Here is an 18,687-nt window from a genome sequence, read left to right as displayed (position 1 = left end):
GAAAATGTTATATTTAGTTCTTTAAAGCATGATAATGGTATTAAAAATTAGGCACATATGTAAATTTTCCAACAAAATAAAAATTTCCTTTGCATAGCTTTCAGAAAATTGTAAAGCTAAGTTTTTCAATTTAGTACAAATTAATAGTAGGAAATAATTTAGCAGGAATGCCATATAGATCTTGTTAATAGTCTTTTTAAAGGGTTAATTCACCCCCAAAATGAAAATAATGTCATTTATTACTCACTCTCGTGTCGTTCCACACCAGTTAGACTTTCAGTCGTCTTCGGAACACAAATTAAGATATTTTTGATAAAATCTGATGGCTCAGTGAGGCCTGCATAGCCAGCAATAACAATGAAACTCTCAAGATCCATAAAGGTACTAAAACATATTTAAATCAGTTCATGTTAGTACAGTGGTTCAATATTAATATTATAAAGTGACGAGAATATTTTTGGTGTGCCAAAAAACAAAATAACGACTTATATAGTGATGGCTGATTTCAAAACACTGCTTCAGGAAGCATCGGAGCACAATGAATCTGTGTCGAATGAGCTGTTCGGAGCGCCAAAGTCAGGTGATTTCAGCCGTGGCAGTTTGACACGCGATCCGAATCATGATTCGACACGCTGATTCATTTATGCTCCGAAGCTTCATGAAGCAGTGTTTTGAAATCAGCCATCACTATATAAGTCGTTATTTTGTTTTTTGGCACACCAAAAATATTCTTGTCGCTTTATAATACTAATATTGAACCACTGTACTAACATGAACTGATTTAAATATGTTTTTAGTACCTTTATGGATCTTGAGAGTTTGAACGGCTTAATTTGCAAATTTGTTCTCAATAAAGGCTCACTGAACCATCGGATTTCAACAAAAATATCTTAATTTGTGTTCCGAAGATGAACGAAGGTCTTACGGGTGTAGAACGACATAAGGGTGAGTAATAAATGACAGAATTTTCATTTTTGCGTGAACTAACCCTTTAAGGTGTTCTGTTTAATGTCATGTTTATTTGTGGATTGCCTAATTTAAATATTTTTTTTATTTACTTATATATATATATATATATATATATATATATATATATATATATATATATATATAGTGTTGTAATGTTGTTAGCATAAAAAATATCTCCATCATACGTGGTTACTATTTAAAAATGGGGAAAAAATGGGGAAAGTTGTAAAAGGGAAAAAATGCTGTAAAAAAAAAAAGAAAGAAAAAAAGGTAATCTAAGTAAATGAGAATCTGTCATTTCCGAATAAGACCACTTCACTGGGCTTTATCTCCCGTGTATGTAACTGTATGTTCTGTTTCTAAAGGGTTAATAAACACAGAGCAGGTTCACGATGATGGTGTGATGATGAGGTCATCATGAGTACGGCAGCCGGTGGAGGGCCGGAATCTTCTCTCTCTTCCGGGCTTGTGTGCGCCGCTGTTCTCCGCACCGTCTCAGTAGGAAACATGGCGGCCGTCAGTAAGTACTTGACAGCGAAGAACTCCGCTGTAGCTGGTGGTGTCCTACTCGTTTTATACCTCCTAAAGCAGAGACGAAGATCCGCGGGACTGAACAGGTATGTAAAAACACACATAAAGTGTCTAATGCATGAATTCAGATAAGAACCGGAGGTTAGTGTCAGAGTGACCCCAGTTTAACTACAGCAAATTGAGACCAGTTTTATGGCCATGTGTCAAAACCTAAAGAGCTGCGATGCTCCAAATGTGCTGTCTAGGTAGGCACCTCACTGGGATTTGAGACGGATCCTATATCATGAAATACAATCATTAGAATATAGATGTAAAGGCTTGTTGCAGTCTCACTGTCCAACAAAAGACTCTTTCATTAAGGACAGTGTTGGTTGGACAAATGTTGCCACAGTTTGAACAATAAAAAATCTACAGTAGGTTTTAGTGGTTGAAATAGTTAATTGCACCTTGAACTTGCTTGATTTTTAAACATTAAGCGTACTTTTGTCAAAAAAATAAATTAATGCAATATATGTGATTAAACAATATAGTTTACTGCTGATATTATTACTTTTTAATCTATTTCATCATTCTCAACAGGAAGAAGGGTTCTTCACATGAACTGAACAGTGAGGTAAGAGAAATATCATGTTGTTTGAGGGTAATGACATAAAATCTGTTAATGAGAGTTCTGATTGAGGTACTGAATGTCCTTGAACAGAACTGTCTGTGAAATATTCTGTACTTTTTTCAGCAGTCTCTACACATTTTTGCTATTAATATCTATTATAACTTAAAAAGTGGCAATCAGTATCTTAAGTTCAAGGTCTGACTGTGTGAGACTATATTCCATGAGTTTCCTTTGACTTTCAACACTTGTTGTGTTTTAAAACCAGCTGAAAGATGGCAAGAAAGAGAGAGCCGCAGTGGACAAGCTGTTTTTCATCCGGATCTCACGGATCATCAGGATTATGGTGCCAAGATTCTTGTGTAAAGAGGTGAGAGTTGTAACTTTTTAATGTCCCCATGCAATGGCTTGATGAGAGTTGTTACTAAAACTGAAAGTTGGCAAATATTGAAGTTTTTTCTCTTTTTTTGCTAGTCAGGCAAGTGATTTAAGGGGAAATAATTTTTAAAAATCAATTAATATTTTTTATTTAGCAAGGATGCATTAAATTGATCAAAAGTGACAGTAAATAATTTTTATATTGTTACAAAAAAAGTTTTTCAAATAAATGCTGTTCTTTATGACTTTATATTGATCAAAGAATGCAAAAGTAAATGGTTTTCACAAAATATTAAACAACACAACTATTTATATCATCAAAAATAATAAGAAATGTTTTTAGCATCAAATCAGCATATCAGAATGATTTCTAAAGGATCATGTGACACTGAAGACTGCAGTAATGATGCTAAAAATTCTGAAATATTCAAGTTTTTTAAATATTAATAATATTTCATAATATTACTGTTCTTATTGTATTTTTTTTAATCAAATAAATGTAGACTTGGTGAGCATAAGAGACTTCTTTCCCAAATAAAATTAAAATAAATTACCAACTCCAAACTTTTGAACAATATTGTGTGTATATCTGCTAAATAGAAGTCAAAGATTTCAGCTCATTATTGGTTTTCACTTTATGTATGTATTTATTTTTTGTGTGTCACAGACATGGTACCTGTTCCTGATCGCAGTGATGCTTGTGACTCGGACCTATTGTGATGTCTGGATGATTCAGAACGGCACTATGATTGAAAGGTACTGGGTTGATCTAGACTTCAAATTTGTTAGTGCTGTGAAATATAACACTATTATACTTTGTAAAGAGGCCAGGCACCCAGTTAAATGTTGATTTAATGTGATTTGATTGTATTTTTTTAAATCTTTGACAGTGGAATCATTAGCAGAGATATCAAATTATTCAAGAGGCACTTTTATTCCTACCTGACTGTCATTCCTGGGGTAATTTACAGAATCTTCATGTGCTGTGAAAACTAATATACTGTTACAGATGTGGTGGAGGAGTCATGTAATTTACATCACTGAACCTGTCCATTGTGTTCGCTCACATGCTCACCTCTCAGATCTCCTCTGGTCTGCAATTTAAATGTAGTCATGATGAATGTTTGCTTCCTCAAAGATAATTTGCATCCTTGTTTTTTTCATGCACATGAAGGACAGAATTGCAGGATGTGTGTTTATTCCCTTCTGTATTAACTCTAACCATGTTTGCGTTTGTGTGCATGTTGTGGTTTGCAGTGCGATCATTGGTCGATCCACTAAAGGTTTCAAGAAGTACTTATTCAACTTTATCACGGCCATGCCAATTGTAAGTTTCTGCTTTTTATCAAAGTCGGTAGTAATTGTTTATAGTCAGAGGAGTTCTGAGAATTTTAACAGTCTAATTTATGAAATTAACACTAAAACCGCTTCCCCATAATAGCCTTAATATGTACTTCCTGTTGACATTTTGTTGGAGAATTTGTTGGTATGGAAATATGGAGTAAATGGTTGCATCTTGTAAATTGTTGCATCTCAATCATTCAGATTGCCTTGGTGAACAACTTCCTGAAGTTGGGCTTGAATGAACTGAAGCTCTGCTTTCGTGTGAGACTTACTAAGCATCTCTACGATGAGTACCTGAAGTAAGGCTGCCATCACTGCCGTGACATTAGCCCCTTTCACACAGTAATCCTGGTAAATTACCATAAAATTACCAGAACAACTTTTTCTGTAAATACACAAACGTGCTGTTCACACATGCGACAGCATTTTGTGTTTTTACCAGTAAGATATCATTCACACATCAGTACCAAAAATACCAGTAAACTCTGAGCTGTTTTCTTCATCCACATGGATGAGGAGAAGCCCTTTAGTATTATTTTAGTTTTTGTTAAGGCGTAAGGGGATGATCACACAGAATGAGGTTTTGCTCTTAAAAAGACAAAATACATAATAGCTACTATAGTAATGCAGTTACAGTAGGTACTCAACCAAAATGCCCATTACTGCTATGTGTACCACCACCGTGAGACCGTGGCATTAAATACAGACCAGTCACATGTGAAGCTCGATTGCGAAATCACCACCAGGTGGCGCAAAGGGATGGTTTGTAACATTGCTCAGTAAGGCTGTAATTGTGACGTATTTACTTGTAAATGGTGATAAAATAATGAAATAAATTACTGGTAGCACTGATGAATGGAAAAGGAGGCAGGGTCTCGAGCGCGAGACACGGTGCAATAGTCAGATGTTTGTCTAGTGCATGTCTACATAGAAAAACAATTAAAAGCAGTGGAACTTATTGTAAACAGCTCAGACAGAGCTTTATGATTGCCCAAAGCAAACTTCAGCACGTTCGGACCTCATACCAGTAATTTACTGGTATTGTTACAACTTTTCACACTGGGAAGTTGGCAGAACTGATTTACCGGTATTTTTGAAAAGGTCCTGTTGTTCACACATGATCTCTTAACAGTAATTTACCAGTAAAGACTGTATGTGTGAACGGGGCTAACGTTCCAACTTAAATATTTTTTACAAAAATGCAAAAATGTATAATGCTATTTTCGCAAGGCATGCATTACTATTATATTTGCTCATACTGGATTAGGAGTTTGTTATAATAAATTGTGATTTATTAAACAGGATGCTTGACATTAAAATTTCGATAAACAATAAAAGTAACCAATAAATGACTGATATTAAAATTCGGTCACGCTTTTGTTTAGGGTCCAATTCTCACTATTAACTAACTACTATGACTTTTTGTCTCAATAAACTCCTAATTACTGCTTATTAATAGTTAGTAAGGTATGTTTATGTTATGTTTAGGTAGGATTATGGGATGTAGAATATGGTCGTGCAGAGTAAGGCATTAATATGTGCTTTATAAGTACTAATAAACAGCCAATATCCTAGTAATATGAAAGTTAATACGCAACTAGTTGATATTGAGAATTGGACCCTAAACTAATGTTACCTAAAATTCTAAAGTATTTTGTGTAAAAAAAACAACAACTAATAAATATAAATATAAAAAAAAAAAAAAAAAAATTATATTTATATAAATAATATAAATTTTTTTTTTTTTTTTTTTATATTTATATTTATTAGTTGTTGTTTTTTTTACACAAAATACTTTAGAATTTTAGGTAACTAAACACTGTTACCTAAAAAAAAAAAATATATATATATATATATTATATATTTTAAATTTTTTGCATAATTTCTAAATGCTATAAAACTTTCATTTTGAGATCTGCTGAAGATTAATTTTAAATTAGTCTTAAAAATATTAACTGAGATCTATGCAAAAAGGTAATTTTGTATTTTTTTTAAAACAAAAAATATAAGTAACAAATCTAATATCTGCCAAAAACCGATATTGTGCCAATATAAGAACATTAGATTGTTGAAAAGAGTTGACTTTTATCTCTGAGTGACAGGACTGATGATTCTCTGAAGAAAAGTAAAATCTAATTACTAATGTCACTATCTTTGGGTTCATAGGGGATATACGTACTACAAAATGGGAAACCTGGATAATCGCATTGCTAATGCTGATCAGCTGCTGACGCAGGATGTGGAAAAGTTCTGTAACAGTGTTGTGGATCTTTACTCCAACCTCAGCAAGGTACAACACACTTTAGTCTGAAATACCAGTTTTACTTTCCCAATAAGAGCAATGTTTCTTTTCTTTGGATGAACTGTATTTGCTGTATTATTTATTTTTTTATCAGCCACTGCTGGATATCGGCTTGTACATATTCAAATTGACAACAGCGATTGGAGCTCAGGTGAGTTTAGGAAAGACGTGAAATTCTTCTGTGGATAAATGCCGCTGGACATTTTTAATGATCTGTTGGTCTCTTTGCACAGGGTCCCGCGACTATGATGACTTACCTGCTTATCTCCGGCCTCTTCCTGACCCGTCTGCGCAGGCCGATCGGTAAGATGACAGTGACCGAACAGAAGTACGAAGGAGAATACCGATACGTCAACTCTCGTCTCATCACAAACAGGTGATCTTTCCTACTTGTACCTAACAGTATAGTTTTATCTACTACAAATGCTTTTCTCAAATTTTGATGCATACTTAAATGCTTTTATTTCCCTCTCAGTGAGGAGATTGCCTTCTACAATGGAAACTTAAGGGAGAAACAGACAATTTATTCAACCTTCAAGAAACTGGTGAGTATTAAGTAACTTAATCTGCACGTTTCCACCCACGGCGCTGTCATTTTGTTTTCGCAATGAAAACGGTGTACCAGTCCTAACGCCATCGCAAAAGTTTGAGCAAAGCATGCTAACTGTTCTGTCTCGTTATCTTGGATAGCCTGCAAGTTGACCCTGGCAAGCTCAATTGCTAAAAAGGAGCGTTTCTGTCTGAGCGATATTTTGGAAAAAAACATTAGACCATTCACAGCATTTGATTGCAATCATAAACATTAGCCTGGTGTGTATGGGTTTGTTTGGCAAACAGGTACGCTATGTATAGTGGACGTCTATATGGGTTTTGCACAAAAGATTAACATGACGGCACATGCTAGTCGATGAGTTGAATCAACTCCACAGCAACTACATAAATTTATCCACTAACCATTCAGAAACGTCCAGATGCACAGGCTGCGTGAGATTCTCCATCTTTGTTGTTGTTGAGCAAAGCGTAAGCTGTTAAAGCTCTTCTGGAAAGCAGGCCAGGAGCAGCAGCTCATTTGCATTTAAAGGGACACACATAAAAATGGCATGTTTTTGCTCACACCCAAATAGGGGCAAATTTGACAAGCTAAAATAAATGATCTGTGGGGTATTTTGAGCTGAAACTTCACAAACACATTCTGGGGACACCAGAGACTTATATTACATCTTGTGAAAAGGGGCATAATAGGTCCCTTTTACATTAAAGTATTAGCGTTTTTTTTTAAAGATTCACTTTGTGACCATGCAAAGGTAATCTGAATGTAAAAATAGAATAGAATGAGCATCCACAATTAAAATATAATACTCTAATATCGACCGATAACCTGTATGGTACTGATATAAAAGCCTATAATTAAGGTTTGCATGGCATGGTTAATCTTTTATTATTTGAATTTGTTAGCTGAACTGAGTTTGTTTGCAGGTCGATCATCTGCACAATTTCATCTTCTTCCGTTTCTCCATGGGTATGGTGGATAGCATTATCGCCAAGTGTAAGAGGAAGTTTTATTATCTTGCCAAGTTAACATATACATGAACAATGACAGTAAAAGATGAATAAATTGTTCTCTTCTGTTCCAGATTTTGCTACTGTTGTTGGGTATTTAGTGGTGAGTCGTCCATTCCTTGATTTGTCTCACCCTCGACACCTGAACAGCTCCCATGCTGAACTGCTGGAGGTAAAACTTCACTCCTGACAATCTTTTATTTCCGGGCAAAAAGGGGTGGGGCTTGATTATATCCATCTTGATGTGTTCTCTTGCAGGACTACTACCAGAGCGGCCGTATGCTGCTCCGTATGTCACAAGCGTTGGGCAGAATCGTGCTTGCAGGCAGAGAAATGACACGTCTGTCAGGGTAAAAGTTCACACATCCCCATCAGCATATTTAATCAAGTTATTTGATTGCTTGCCATTTAATTAAAAAGTTGACATTGTGTGGTACAACACATTTGATGCAATAAAATGAGTTTGTCTTTCCCTTCAGCTTCACAGCTCGCATCACTGAGCTCATGAGGGTACTGAAAGAGCTGAATTCTGGGAAATACGAACGCACCATGGTGTCTCAGTCAGAGAAAGGTGAGCTTCTGAGACTCTCAAGCTCCAAAACGAACTTTAAAAAAGATACGTAGTTGATTTTTAACTATTTGTTCATGATTTTCATAAACAGACACTTCTGAAAAGCTCACCTTGATCCCTGGAAGTGGAAGAATCATCAATGTAGACCATATCATCAAGTAAGAGCAGCTTCCCTCAGTCCTTTCAATTTCGGTGTTTCACTGTCTGGAGAACCAGCTATGTGATATATATGATTTCTCATCAGGTTCGATCACACGCCCCTGGCTACTCCTAATGGAGACATTCTGATCAGAGATCTAACTTTTGAGGTGCGTTCCACATGATTTCTACAAATCCTTTGTCAGTACAGAGACAATCAATGTAATACATTTTTATATATTCATATAAAAAAAAATCATAAATTGTATTTGTATCTAAAGTTCTACTTTACTGATTACATGGCTTGATTTTATAGTTTAGTTGATTTTTGTCAGCTCTTGACTTTTCTCTCTCTCAATTTTGACCCTTATATATGTTCACATTTTATATCTTTATATTTTAAATTTTTTTCTGAATAGAAACTGTATTTCTTTCTGTTGCAACTTTGTCTTATTTTACATCTCTTTTCATCTCGCAATTGCGACTGTTTCTTGTAATTACTACTTAGATTCTTGCCATTGTGACAGTTTTCCCTATCGAAAGTTTGTTTCTCGCAGTATGACTTGATCTCACATTTGCAATTTGTTCTTGTTATTGTGACTTTTTCATTACTTTGACTTTGTTTCTTGCAGTGTGATTTCACATCTTACACTTGCAATTGTTTCTTGTAATTGCGACCTGTTTTTCATTATTGCAACTTACATTTGCGATTTTTTTTCTTTTCTTCTTATTGCAACTTTTCCTTGTAATTGTGACTTCATTATTGCAACTTTTTTTCTCGCTGTGCGATTTCATATCTCGCATTTGCAACTTTTTTTCTTAATTCCAACTTTAATTATTACTGTCTCGCAATTGTGATTGTTTTTCTCATTTGCAACGTTTTTTTCATAATTGCGAATAATTTTCATAATTTTTCTTCTAATTGTGACTGTATATCTTGCAATTGCGACTTTGTTGCAACATTTTTGTCAACTTTTTGTTTAACAATTACCTTTTTTACTTTTTAGTCTGGGTGGAAACAGGCTTCCATGCCTGTCAGAGTGATGTTTGTAGAGTTAATGTCAATCTTATTGCGTATTGCTCTTTAAAGGTGAAATCCGGAGCCAATGTTTTGGTGTGTGGTCCCAATGGCTGTGGAAAGAGTTCACTTTTCCGGGTTCTTGGAGAGGTGAGCACTTCTGTGATAGTCAGACTGGAATTCTGCTCTTGTTCTTTGCTCTCTGTGGAAACTCTTCCATTTTGTTTGCTAAATGTTGGGTTGTCTGTCTCTCTAGTTGTGGCCACTGTTTGGTGGGAGTTTGACGAAACCAGAGAGGGGGAAGCTCTTCTACGTCCCTCAGGTGAAACTTAAAACAGATTTCTGCAGAACACAACCTACTTTTTTTTTTTTACCATAGTAGAACATCTGAATGGCCCACAACAGCTGAATAACTTCCCTTTTTTGTCTGCTTTCAGAGGCCTTACATGACCCTCGGCTCTCTGAGGGATCAGGTGATCTACCCAGACACCCATGAGGACCAAAAGAAGAAAGGCATCTCTGACCTGGTACTCTAAACTAGATTTTACAATGCAAAATGCTCTAAAAACTCTAACATGCAGGTCAGTTTATAATGATCCATGTCTAGTTTTTAACATTTTCATTCCATCATCCTGTTTTTTTTTTTTTTTGTGGCAGGTGCTGAAAGAGTACCTGGATAATGTCCAGTTAGGACACATTTTGGAGAGAGAGGGATCGTGGGACATGGTTCAGGACTGGATGGATGTACTCAGTGGAGGAGAGAAGCAGAGAATGGCGGTAAACAAAGACATTTTCGACAAAGTCTGACAAACAGTAAGGCAAAGTGACTTATAGCAACTGCAAGGACAGAAGTCAAAGGAACAATACTGATATTGTGTCCTGACTTTGTCTCCTCATTAACATCCTGTTTTTGAACCACTTGACAAGAATTTGCATTAAAGCCCAGATCTTTTACATTACTATTACTCTACCGCCCTTAGACTCAGCACATCATGTCAGAATTGCTGTAGATATGAGGTAATGAATTAGAGATTATACACTAAGATGTACTCATCCATGGATTCAGAAAATATCTATTTAATTAATTTCACATGAGTATGTTTAAATTAAAGGCAGTTTTTATAACATGTATAGAGTTATCAACTTGTAATTTTCCAATGTGTTGCCCCATCCACACTGAAATCTAGTTGGTCCAAAGTATTTGTATGTTTATAAATGAGAATTTAGAGATGTTTTTAAGGTTTTTAAAATGATGGTTTTTCCATAGATGGCCAGGCTCTTCTACCATAAACCCCAGTTTGCAATCCTGGATGAGTGCACCAGTGCCGTTAGTGTAGACGTGGAGGATTACATCTACAGTCACTGCAGAAAGGTACCTAAGATCACGTGTGCCCTGAAGAAATTTCTCTATCCTAAAGAAATTTTCCCATCATATCTCAGTACATTTTGCTGAAATTTCCCTGCATGTATGGTTTATTTATTTATTTTTCGTTTGGCAGGTTGGCATCACCCTATTCACAGTCTCGCACAGAAAGTCCCTGTGGAAGCATCATGAGGTAAGATCAGTGGTGCTGCCCCATGATCAATATTTATTGACGTTCACTGTATGCTTAAAAGGGGTACTTCACCGCTGGCAAAATGGGCTTTCAATTCAACTTGGCTGTCTGTGCAGTAGATGGGTGAAAAAATATTTTAAAGGGGTCATGAACTGCGTTGTTTTATTATTTTATGTTTCCTGGGGTGCACTTATAATGTTAGTATGCGTTTTTACACCAAAAATTTTCATAATTTAGAAATAAAAGACATTTTAAGGGGCGTGTCTGCTGTGAGACTTCAGTGTAAACGCCCACTGCTATGATTGGCTGCCTATGAAACAGCTAAATATTAGTCTCTCTCAAACTTTTAGCACATTTTTACTATTACTCTTTATCTACTTTAATTACTATTACTATTAGCTCTCAAGGTTAACCAATTGTGAAAAGTGTTGATTAGCATTACATTCAGATCTGTGGCATTATATTTAGATCGTGGCATGAACATTGTAGCTGATCACAGACATGTTGTTGAGCACATGAAAGCAGTGATCTCGTCATTGCAACAAGTTTTGGCACTAGTCCAGAAGTCGGTCACTGGTAAACTTGACGCATGATTGATTGACAGCTCTAGTGATTGTAAAGGGAGCGTTCTTTGATCGCTTTCTATATGAAGACTTCAGATGCAAAAGCCTCTAAGTGCCGTCTGAAATTTTCTTCTAAAATGAGCATTTTTATTAAGCTTGTTTGTTTATGTTCAGTTATTTCACTTTAATGGCTATGAAACTGACCTATTAATTGCCAATAAAGTGAAATTACTGGACCTAAACATAAGAACTTGATAAAAAAAAATCAGAAAATTTCAGATGGCACTTAGAGGCTTTTGCATCTGAAGTCTTCATATATAATTTAATCACAGTTTAAATAAATTCTAATTATTTTCATCCTACTAAGAGAAGCGACGTGAAGTTGACCATTTAGTCACTGGTTTAATTTACTGAAACATAGATGAAGAACATCTGACTGTACATTAATCTTTACATATCAGGCATTAGAATTAACAGTTACTTACTTGTTGCTGCATTACTGTCAAGTTCATATCATTAAAGTCTGTTCGCAAAGCCTGCACCAAAATGCGATTGATTTACCAAAGAATCCACAGTGAAATGTACCGAATACAAAATTTACATTCACATTGTTGAAAATAAATAAATATCTTCCTAGAATTAGGATCCTTTGAAATGTAATGTTATTTTTGTCCTGTATCGCTCTTCTCTCCTCGTCATCTCACTAACACGCCAGTGGGCAGGGCTAACGTTGCAATTATGAAGTAGGCGTGATTTCTTCTGCAGAGGCAGGGTTTCACCTATATAGGCACATTTTGGGACGAGTCGCCGGGCCTGGTGTCAATAAAAGCTTTTATTGGACTAACAAGGAAGTTTTCAGTTCTGAAACTCATAGGATATTGACCTCTTATATATCAAAAGTTCAAGGAAAATTTGGTTTCTCAATTCATGACCCCCTTAAGTTTGTGCTTCCTGACTAGGGAAAACAGATAAAAAGGGCTGTTGTTTTCCCTTTCACCAAAATAGTAAGAAAAACTTCAACACCCATAATGCACTAGGCATGTTGCCGACCAAAGCCACTCCCAGAGTCAGATAGCACCTTGTTTGAGTAGGAAATACTTCTTAGCAAACTTTTAGTCACAATGGTGTCGACTTGTATTGTTACGGGTGCAAGAATTCAGAGTCAATTTTTATCTGTAGTTGTAGTCTCATTTCAAATTGGATGACACAGTGCTTCAGGCCAACAAAGGGGGACAAAGATGGAATAAGATGAATGGGAAGCACCTTCATTCCAAGTTGGGAGTTGGAATTTCCAACCCCCTAAATCAAAACACCGCCGCGTACAAGAAAGCTGTTGTTAAATAGTAGACAAAGTATGAAACAATTTTCATTGATAAACCTACTGTGGGCAGGGATACAAAAATGTGGAAGTATAATCTGTAATTTTCAGGAAAGCCCTGGAGCGCGTTTTACGTCATCCAGCGGACTTTTGCTCACAAATAAACATGAATTTCTTGTAAACATTGTTCATTTTCATATAATACAGACATTGTAACTAGGGGTGTGACGAGACGGGTATCTCACGAGACGAGACAAGACAAGATTATTACACTATTTTTAAGAAATCCTCAATGGCAAAATACATGACTAGAAAAAATATTCCTCAGGTGTATTTGAAATGTTTTAACTAATAATCTTGTAATGAATGTCATTTCAGTTCAACTTTCTGAGTATGAATTATCATATGCAGTAAAAGACAACAATACTCGAGTACTGTAAAAGGTTTTGCCACTAACTCAACTGACTGACTTCTCTTCTGTATGATTTCAGTCTCTTCAGACCTTACTGTACATGATTTATGAGCTTCTACAACCTTTGACCTCCTAACTGAACTCCTTTCCACAAACTGATCATAGAAATAAAAACAGTATAAATAAAAATGGTAACACTTTACAATAATGTCTAATTTATTAACATTAACATATTAACCAACATCAACTAACAATGAGCAATATGCTACAGTATTTATTAATCTTTGTTTATGTTAGGCTTGTTAATAAAAATAGTCATTCAGTGTTAGTTCATGATAGTTCACAGTGCATTAACTAATGTTAACAAATGAAATCTTTTTGTTTGTGCTTATTAAGAGAAAACTGTTATTCGTTTTTATGGTAACACTTTACAAGTTGAAACCATAATCACACTCTCAATATTCAAAGTGCAAATAAGACCAACTTTTTCTTTGATACAGAGCTAAGAGATGGTTACTACACTGCCCAGCCTAAATTTCATATTGAGAGATATTTGCATTCATCAGGGAGCCGCTTTCAAAATGCGGGGTACTGAAATCGCGTTTGAATCAAGCGGCAACCTCCCCCTTTCTCTCGTGAAGCCAATACGGAAGTAACTTAAACTGCGATTCATCGACTGGCCGCTAGGGACAGGCTCCAAAAAAGAGCAGAATCCCATAGAGTCCCATGTTAAATTGGCCAAGTTTATAGCAGAAAAAAACATGTTAACAAGTTGGTACAAATTGTGGTTTTGGTCTATACTGCTATTTTTGCCCTTCATGACAACTCTGAGGGGGGTGAATTTTTTTATAACTTATCCGTTTAAATTATATTAAGCCTTAAAAGTTCTGCATAATTAAGGGCGTGGTCACTTGAGTGACAGGTAGATTGCTGCTGGCTGTGAGCTGTCACTTTACCTCAGCTGCCGCTGAATTTGGCATCTCAGCCGTTTTTGTGCTTTTTTTTCTCGATTATTTTATACAATTATAAAATATGGCTTGCTGCATAATATTCGAGACTGATGTGTGTCTGTGTAGATGTGCATGCATGAAGAAGAGACAGAACACACGTTGTTGGATCGTGGCATTGGCTGAAAGTTTTGATTGCGAGATTTAAGTTACTACAATGACAAAACCAGGAGGATATACAACTCTGACAGCACTGCTTGGATATTATAACTAAAACTGCTGCACTATTTTGAAAAAAATATACTTTGGACACAGGCTCATTTGTTTGTTAGATACGATCGCTGTTCAGATTGCATCCTTTCTTGAAGAACGATGACAGAGAGCAGATCATTCAGAAGAAATGTGAAATGTTTATTTTTTTTGTTTTGCAATGGACATTTATATTTTACCCAAGTGCCACAGATTGGATTCATCTCGCGATCTCTATTATAAAGGTATGAAGTCCCATTTGATTTTCCATGTTATTTGCACACCCAACACAAATTACTGGTGTTGGAGCATCTATATCTTAAAAAAAACACCGTAAATTGACAGTAAACCTTTATAACTTTCTGATGTTAAAACTTATCTTTATTAATAATTTAGATAGTATCTAGATAGATAGCTCCTTTGCTTGCTAACGTGGTCAGGTCGAGCTAGGCGGGCGTGGTTTCAGCAACCAATCACATCAGCTCAAACCACCTCCCCGCCTCTTTGTACGGTGGCCGAGAGAGCTCAACGCGCTGCAAATGAGAAAACATCTTGATCAGTTTGACAACACATGCGCTGCAAACTCCACAACACTTACAAATAGTGAAACGCGCTGCAAATAAAGAAAACATTTTCATCAGTTTGACAACACACGCGCTGCAAACTCCACAACACTTACAAATAGTGAAACGCGCTGCAAATGAGAAAACATCTTGATCAGTTTGACAACACACGCGCTGCAAACTCCACAACACTTACAAATAGTGAAACGCGCTGCAAATGAGAAAACATCTTGATCAGTTTGACAACACACGCGCTGCAAACTCCACAACACTTACAAATAGTGAAACGCGCTGCAAATGAGAAAACATCTTGATCAGTTTGACAACACATGCGCTGCAAACTCCACAACACTTACAAATAGTGAAACGCGCTGCAAATGAGAAAACATCTTGATCAGTTTGACAACACATGCGCTGCAAACTCCACAACACTTACAAATAGTGAAACGCGCTGCAAATGAGAAAACATCTTCATCAGTTTGACAACACATGCGCTGCAAACTCCACAACACTTACAAATAGTGAAACGCGCTGCAAATAAAGAAAACATCTTCATCAGTTTGACAACACACGCGCTGCAAACTCCACAACACTTACAAAAAGAAAAACGCGCTGCAAATAAAGAAAACATCTTGATCAGTTTGACAACACATGCGCTGCAAACTCCACAACACTTACAAATAGTGAAACGCGCTGCAAATGAGAAAACATCTTCATCAGTTTGACAACACATGCGCTGCAAACTCCACAACACTTACAAATAGTGAAACGCGCTGCAAATGAGAAAACATCTTCATCAGTTTGACAACACATGCGCTGCAAACTCCACAACACTTACAAATAGTGAAACGCGCTGCAAATAAAGAAAACATCTTCATCAGTTTGACAACACACGCGCTGCAAACTCCACAACACTTACAAAAAGAAAAACGCGCTGCAAATAAAGAAAACGTGTGGAGTTTGCAGCGCGTGTGTTGTCAAACTGATGAAGATGTTTTCTTTATTTGCAGCGCGTTTTTCTTTTTGTAAGTGTTGTGGAGTTTGCAGCGCGTGTGTTGTCAAACTGATGAAGATGTTTTCTTTATTTGCAGCGCGTTTCACTATTTGTAAGTGTTGTGGAGTTTGCAGCGCATGTGTTGTCAAACTGATGAAGATGTTTTCTTTATTTGCAGCGCGTTGAGCTCTCTCGGCCACCGTATCTTTGCCCATTTTCAGTTTTCCGGGAGTGACGTGCGGTGACGCGCAGCTAAGATGGCCGCGTCCTCATTTTCGCTTCAAAACTGCTGTTCAGAACTCTATGGGTGACGTCACGGACGCTACGTCCATATTTTTTTACAGTCTATGGTTTGAATGCGCGCGCGTGCGTTTACTTTACCCTTTCAGCGATCGCGCGTAACTCTGTAAATATGGAGCGGCGGCGTCCGTTATCCAACTTAATTAAATGTTTTTTATTGAAACACAAAGCAAAAGGACAGTGGAGGCGTAATGTAAACGTAGCGGTGGCATATTCTTTCCTAATCACCCTAACCACTCTGTCATGGCAACATCACGAGACTACTTTTCGCCTCGATGAGAAATCTCGTCACACTTTAGTCTCGGGAGATCTCGTGACACGAGATCTCGTCACACCCCTAATTGTAACAATAAAAAGCGAGTTGAAAATCACCAAGCTTACACTTTTAAGTACAAATTGTTCTTTTTTCTTTACAGTACTACCTCCACATGGACGGCAGAGGAAACTATGAATTCAAAATCATCACCCCTGAAACTGTGGAGTTCGGCTCTTAAAGAGGAACGACAGCACTATGCTATCAGCGGCCCTTGTTAGGGGCCCTAACTATTCACTTCTTAAGGAGTCGCCTGCCAAACTAATCTAGGAGTTTGTTTTTAATCATCAATAACCTTTAGGGATGAAGATGTGTTTAGAAATGTATTAACACTACTTTTGTCCTCAATGATTGTATATAATTTTGTAATTTAAGCAGTCCAATTTATAGGACATCCGTTAAGTACGCGTGGGAGCGTACAGCAAGGAAATACATCTTGTGTCTGTGCACTAAATTGTTTAATAAATGAAATTTGTCTGTATAGGTTCACACAAATCGATGCCACTGGACTGAACTGATCGTTTAATATGTTAGACAGACACACGATAATGAACTATTGTTGCCTTTTTCTCATCAGCTAAACTTTCATTATGAATCCTTTTAAGCTACTAAGTGGCCTTAGTGCTCACTGCAGCATGGTTGGGTGGTTTGGATGTGTGAGAGTTGCTTTTTGTTGCACTTTACCTGGTATGGTGATTAGAAAAACCAGGGATCCTTGTAAAGTACAACTGTTCGATGAAAGGTTGCCTATGCACTTGTTTACTCCAGGTATTTTGGCATTGATGTCTTGATGTGGAAGGAATCTTTCTCTGCAGAACGGTTGTTGTACGTAAGAACTGTAAGAAACGTCATTGTCGTAGCACTTCACACAATGAACCCCTTTGCTGTATGTTTTCATTAAAAAAAGAGATTGATACTATGAAGTCTGCTACTTTTTTGTCTTGAAGAAACTGTTGTAGATTGTGTTGATGATTTGGAGAGGGAGTGTCAATTCAGTTGGACTGGTTGATTGCACATTACGAAGCTAGTTACTTTAGGAAATCTTTGAAAAGATGAATGTTGACTTTTAACACACATCAAATGTAAGTGAAAGGTCATTCAGATTAGACACTCCTTTGACCTTTCACCCTCCACATGTGTTTTTACATATAGTCGCCTGTTCTTGGCCAAAGGTGGTAAAACACAAACTCAAACATCCTGTTGGCCAAAAGTAATATTAAGAAATGGTGCTGATTGATGTTTTAAACTAAAATCCATCTCATTTTATTGTTTTTAAAGTTTTTGTTTTTAACAAATAAGTACTATGGCATTATAATGTTTTTAGTATCATGGTATTACCAACTGGTACCATCACTTTACCATGTTACCGCATGGAAGACTGCATTGTTTCTGTAGTGTAGGCTGTGCATGACTTGCTATTCAGGGTGTGTTAATGATTGATGAGATCTACTGGATAGCTTCCACTGTAAACTCTTAACCAGAGCCTCACAAAACACATATCTGCTTGATATGATAAAAAAGTGTGGTATGTTACCAATGGATTACTACACAGAATTTCAAATTCTGTTACTCTAAAGATCAACTGTGGTTGTCATAGTAACACACTGAAAAACATTTTATTTCATAGAGAATTTTATTTGGGAAAAAAAGTAAAAATATGTATGTGTTTAATATTGTTTATTATTATTTCTTTAAAATTATAATTTCAATGTAGAAAATATTTTTAATGTATTTTTATTAAGCACTCTTGTTTGTAACTGTTAATAAGAATATTATAAATATAATTAAACTGTTCAAAATATACAATTATTAACAAGCAAAATATATTATTTCGCATTACTATTACTATTATTTTATACGCACACTTATGCTGTTAACATTCTATTTTAAGAATTATATATATATATATATATATATATATATATATATATATATATATATATATATATATATATATACACACACATACAATAATTATAATTAACAATAAAGACAAATACATTTTGATATGATTTAATATATAGTAATACCAACAGTAGTAATTATTATTATTA

At 36.0% G+C, this 18,687-nt stretch overlaps 1 protein-coding gene across 2 annotated transcripts; it reads left to right on the top strand.

Moving 5' to 3' along the window:
• The first annotated feature begins 1,384 nt into the window (after positions 1-1,384).
• Positions 1,385-17,568, top strand: abcd3a (ATP-binding cassette, sub-family D (ALD), member 3a). 2 transcript variants are annotated; one of them, XM_067377342.1, is made up of 23 exons: positions 1,385-1,586; positions 2,080-2,113; positions 2,376-2,477; positions 3,153-3,241; positions 3,376-3,445; positions 4,031-4,128; positions 5,996-6,119; positions 6,226-6,282; positions 6,365-6,507; positions 6,607-6,676; positions 7,608-7,677; positions 7,766-7,863; positions 7,950-8,041; positions 8,171-8,262; positions 8,354-8,420; positions 8,507-8,570; positions 9,491-9,568; positions 9,675-9,740; positions 9,856-9,945; positions 10,076-10,195; positions 10,686-10,790; positions 10,918-10,974; positions 16,737-17,568. In XM_067377342.1, the coding sequence occupies exons 1-23, from the start codon at positions 1,387-1,389 to the stop codon at positions 16,812-16,814; spliced, it is 2,064 nt and encodes a 687-aa protein (XP_067233443.1). In that variant the 5' UTR covers positions 1,385-1,386; the 3' UTR covers positions 16,815-17,568. The 2 variants fall into 2 exon arrangements, with proteins under 2 accessions (XP_067233443.1, XP_067233441.1); XM_067377340.1 differs by lacking the exon at positions 3,376-3,445 and adding an exon at positions 3,743-3,812 and having other exon boundaries at positions 1,389-1,586.
• The last annotated feature ends 1,119 nt before the right edge of the window (positions 17,569-18,687 follow it).

This window comes from Chanodichthys erythropterus, chromosome 23, assembly GCF_024489055.1.
Source record: "Chanodichthys erythropterus isolate Z2021 chromosome 23, ASM2448905v1, whole genome shotgun sequence".
Classification (NCBI taxonomy): domain Eukaryota; kingdom Metazoa; phylum Chordata; class Actinopteri; order Cypriniformes; family Xenocyprididae; genus Chanodichthys; species Chanodichthys erythropterus.
This window is presented reverse-complemented; position numbering and strand designations above follow the sequence as displayed.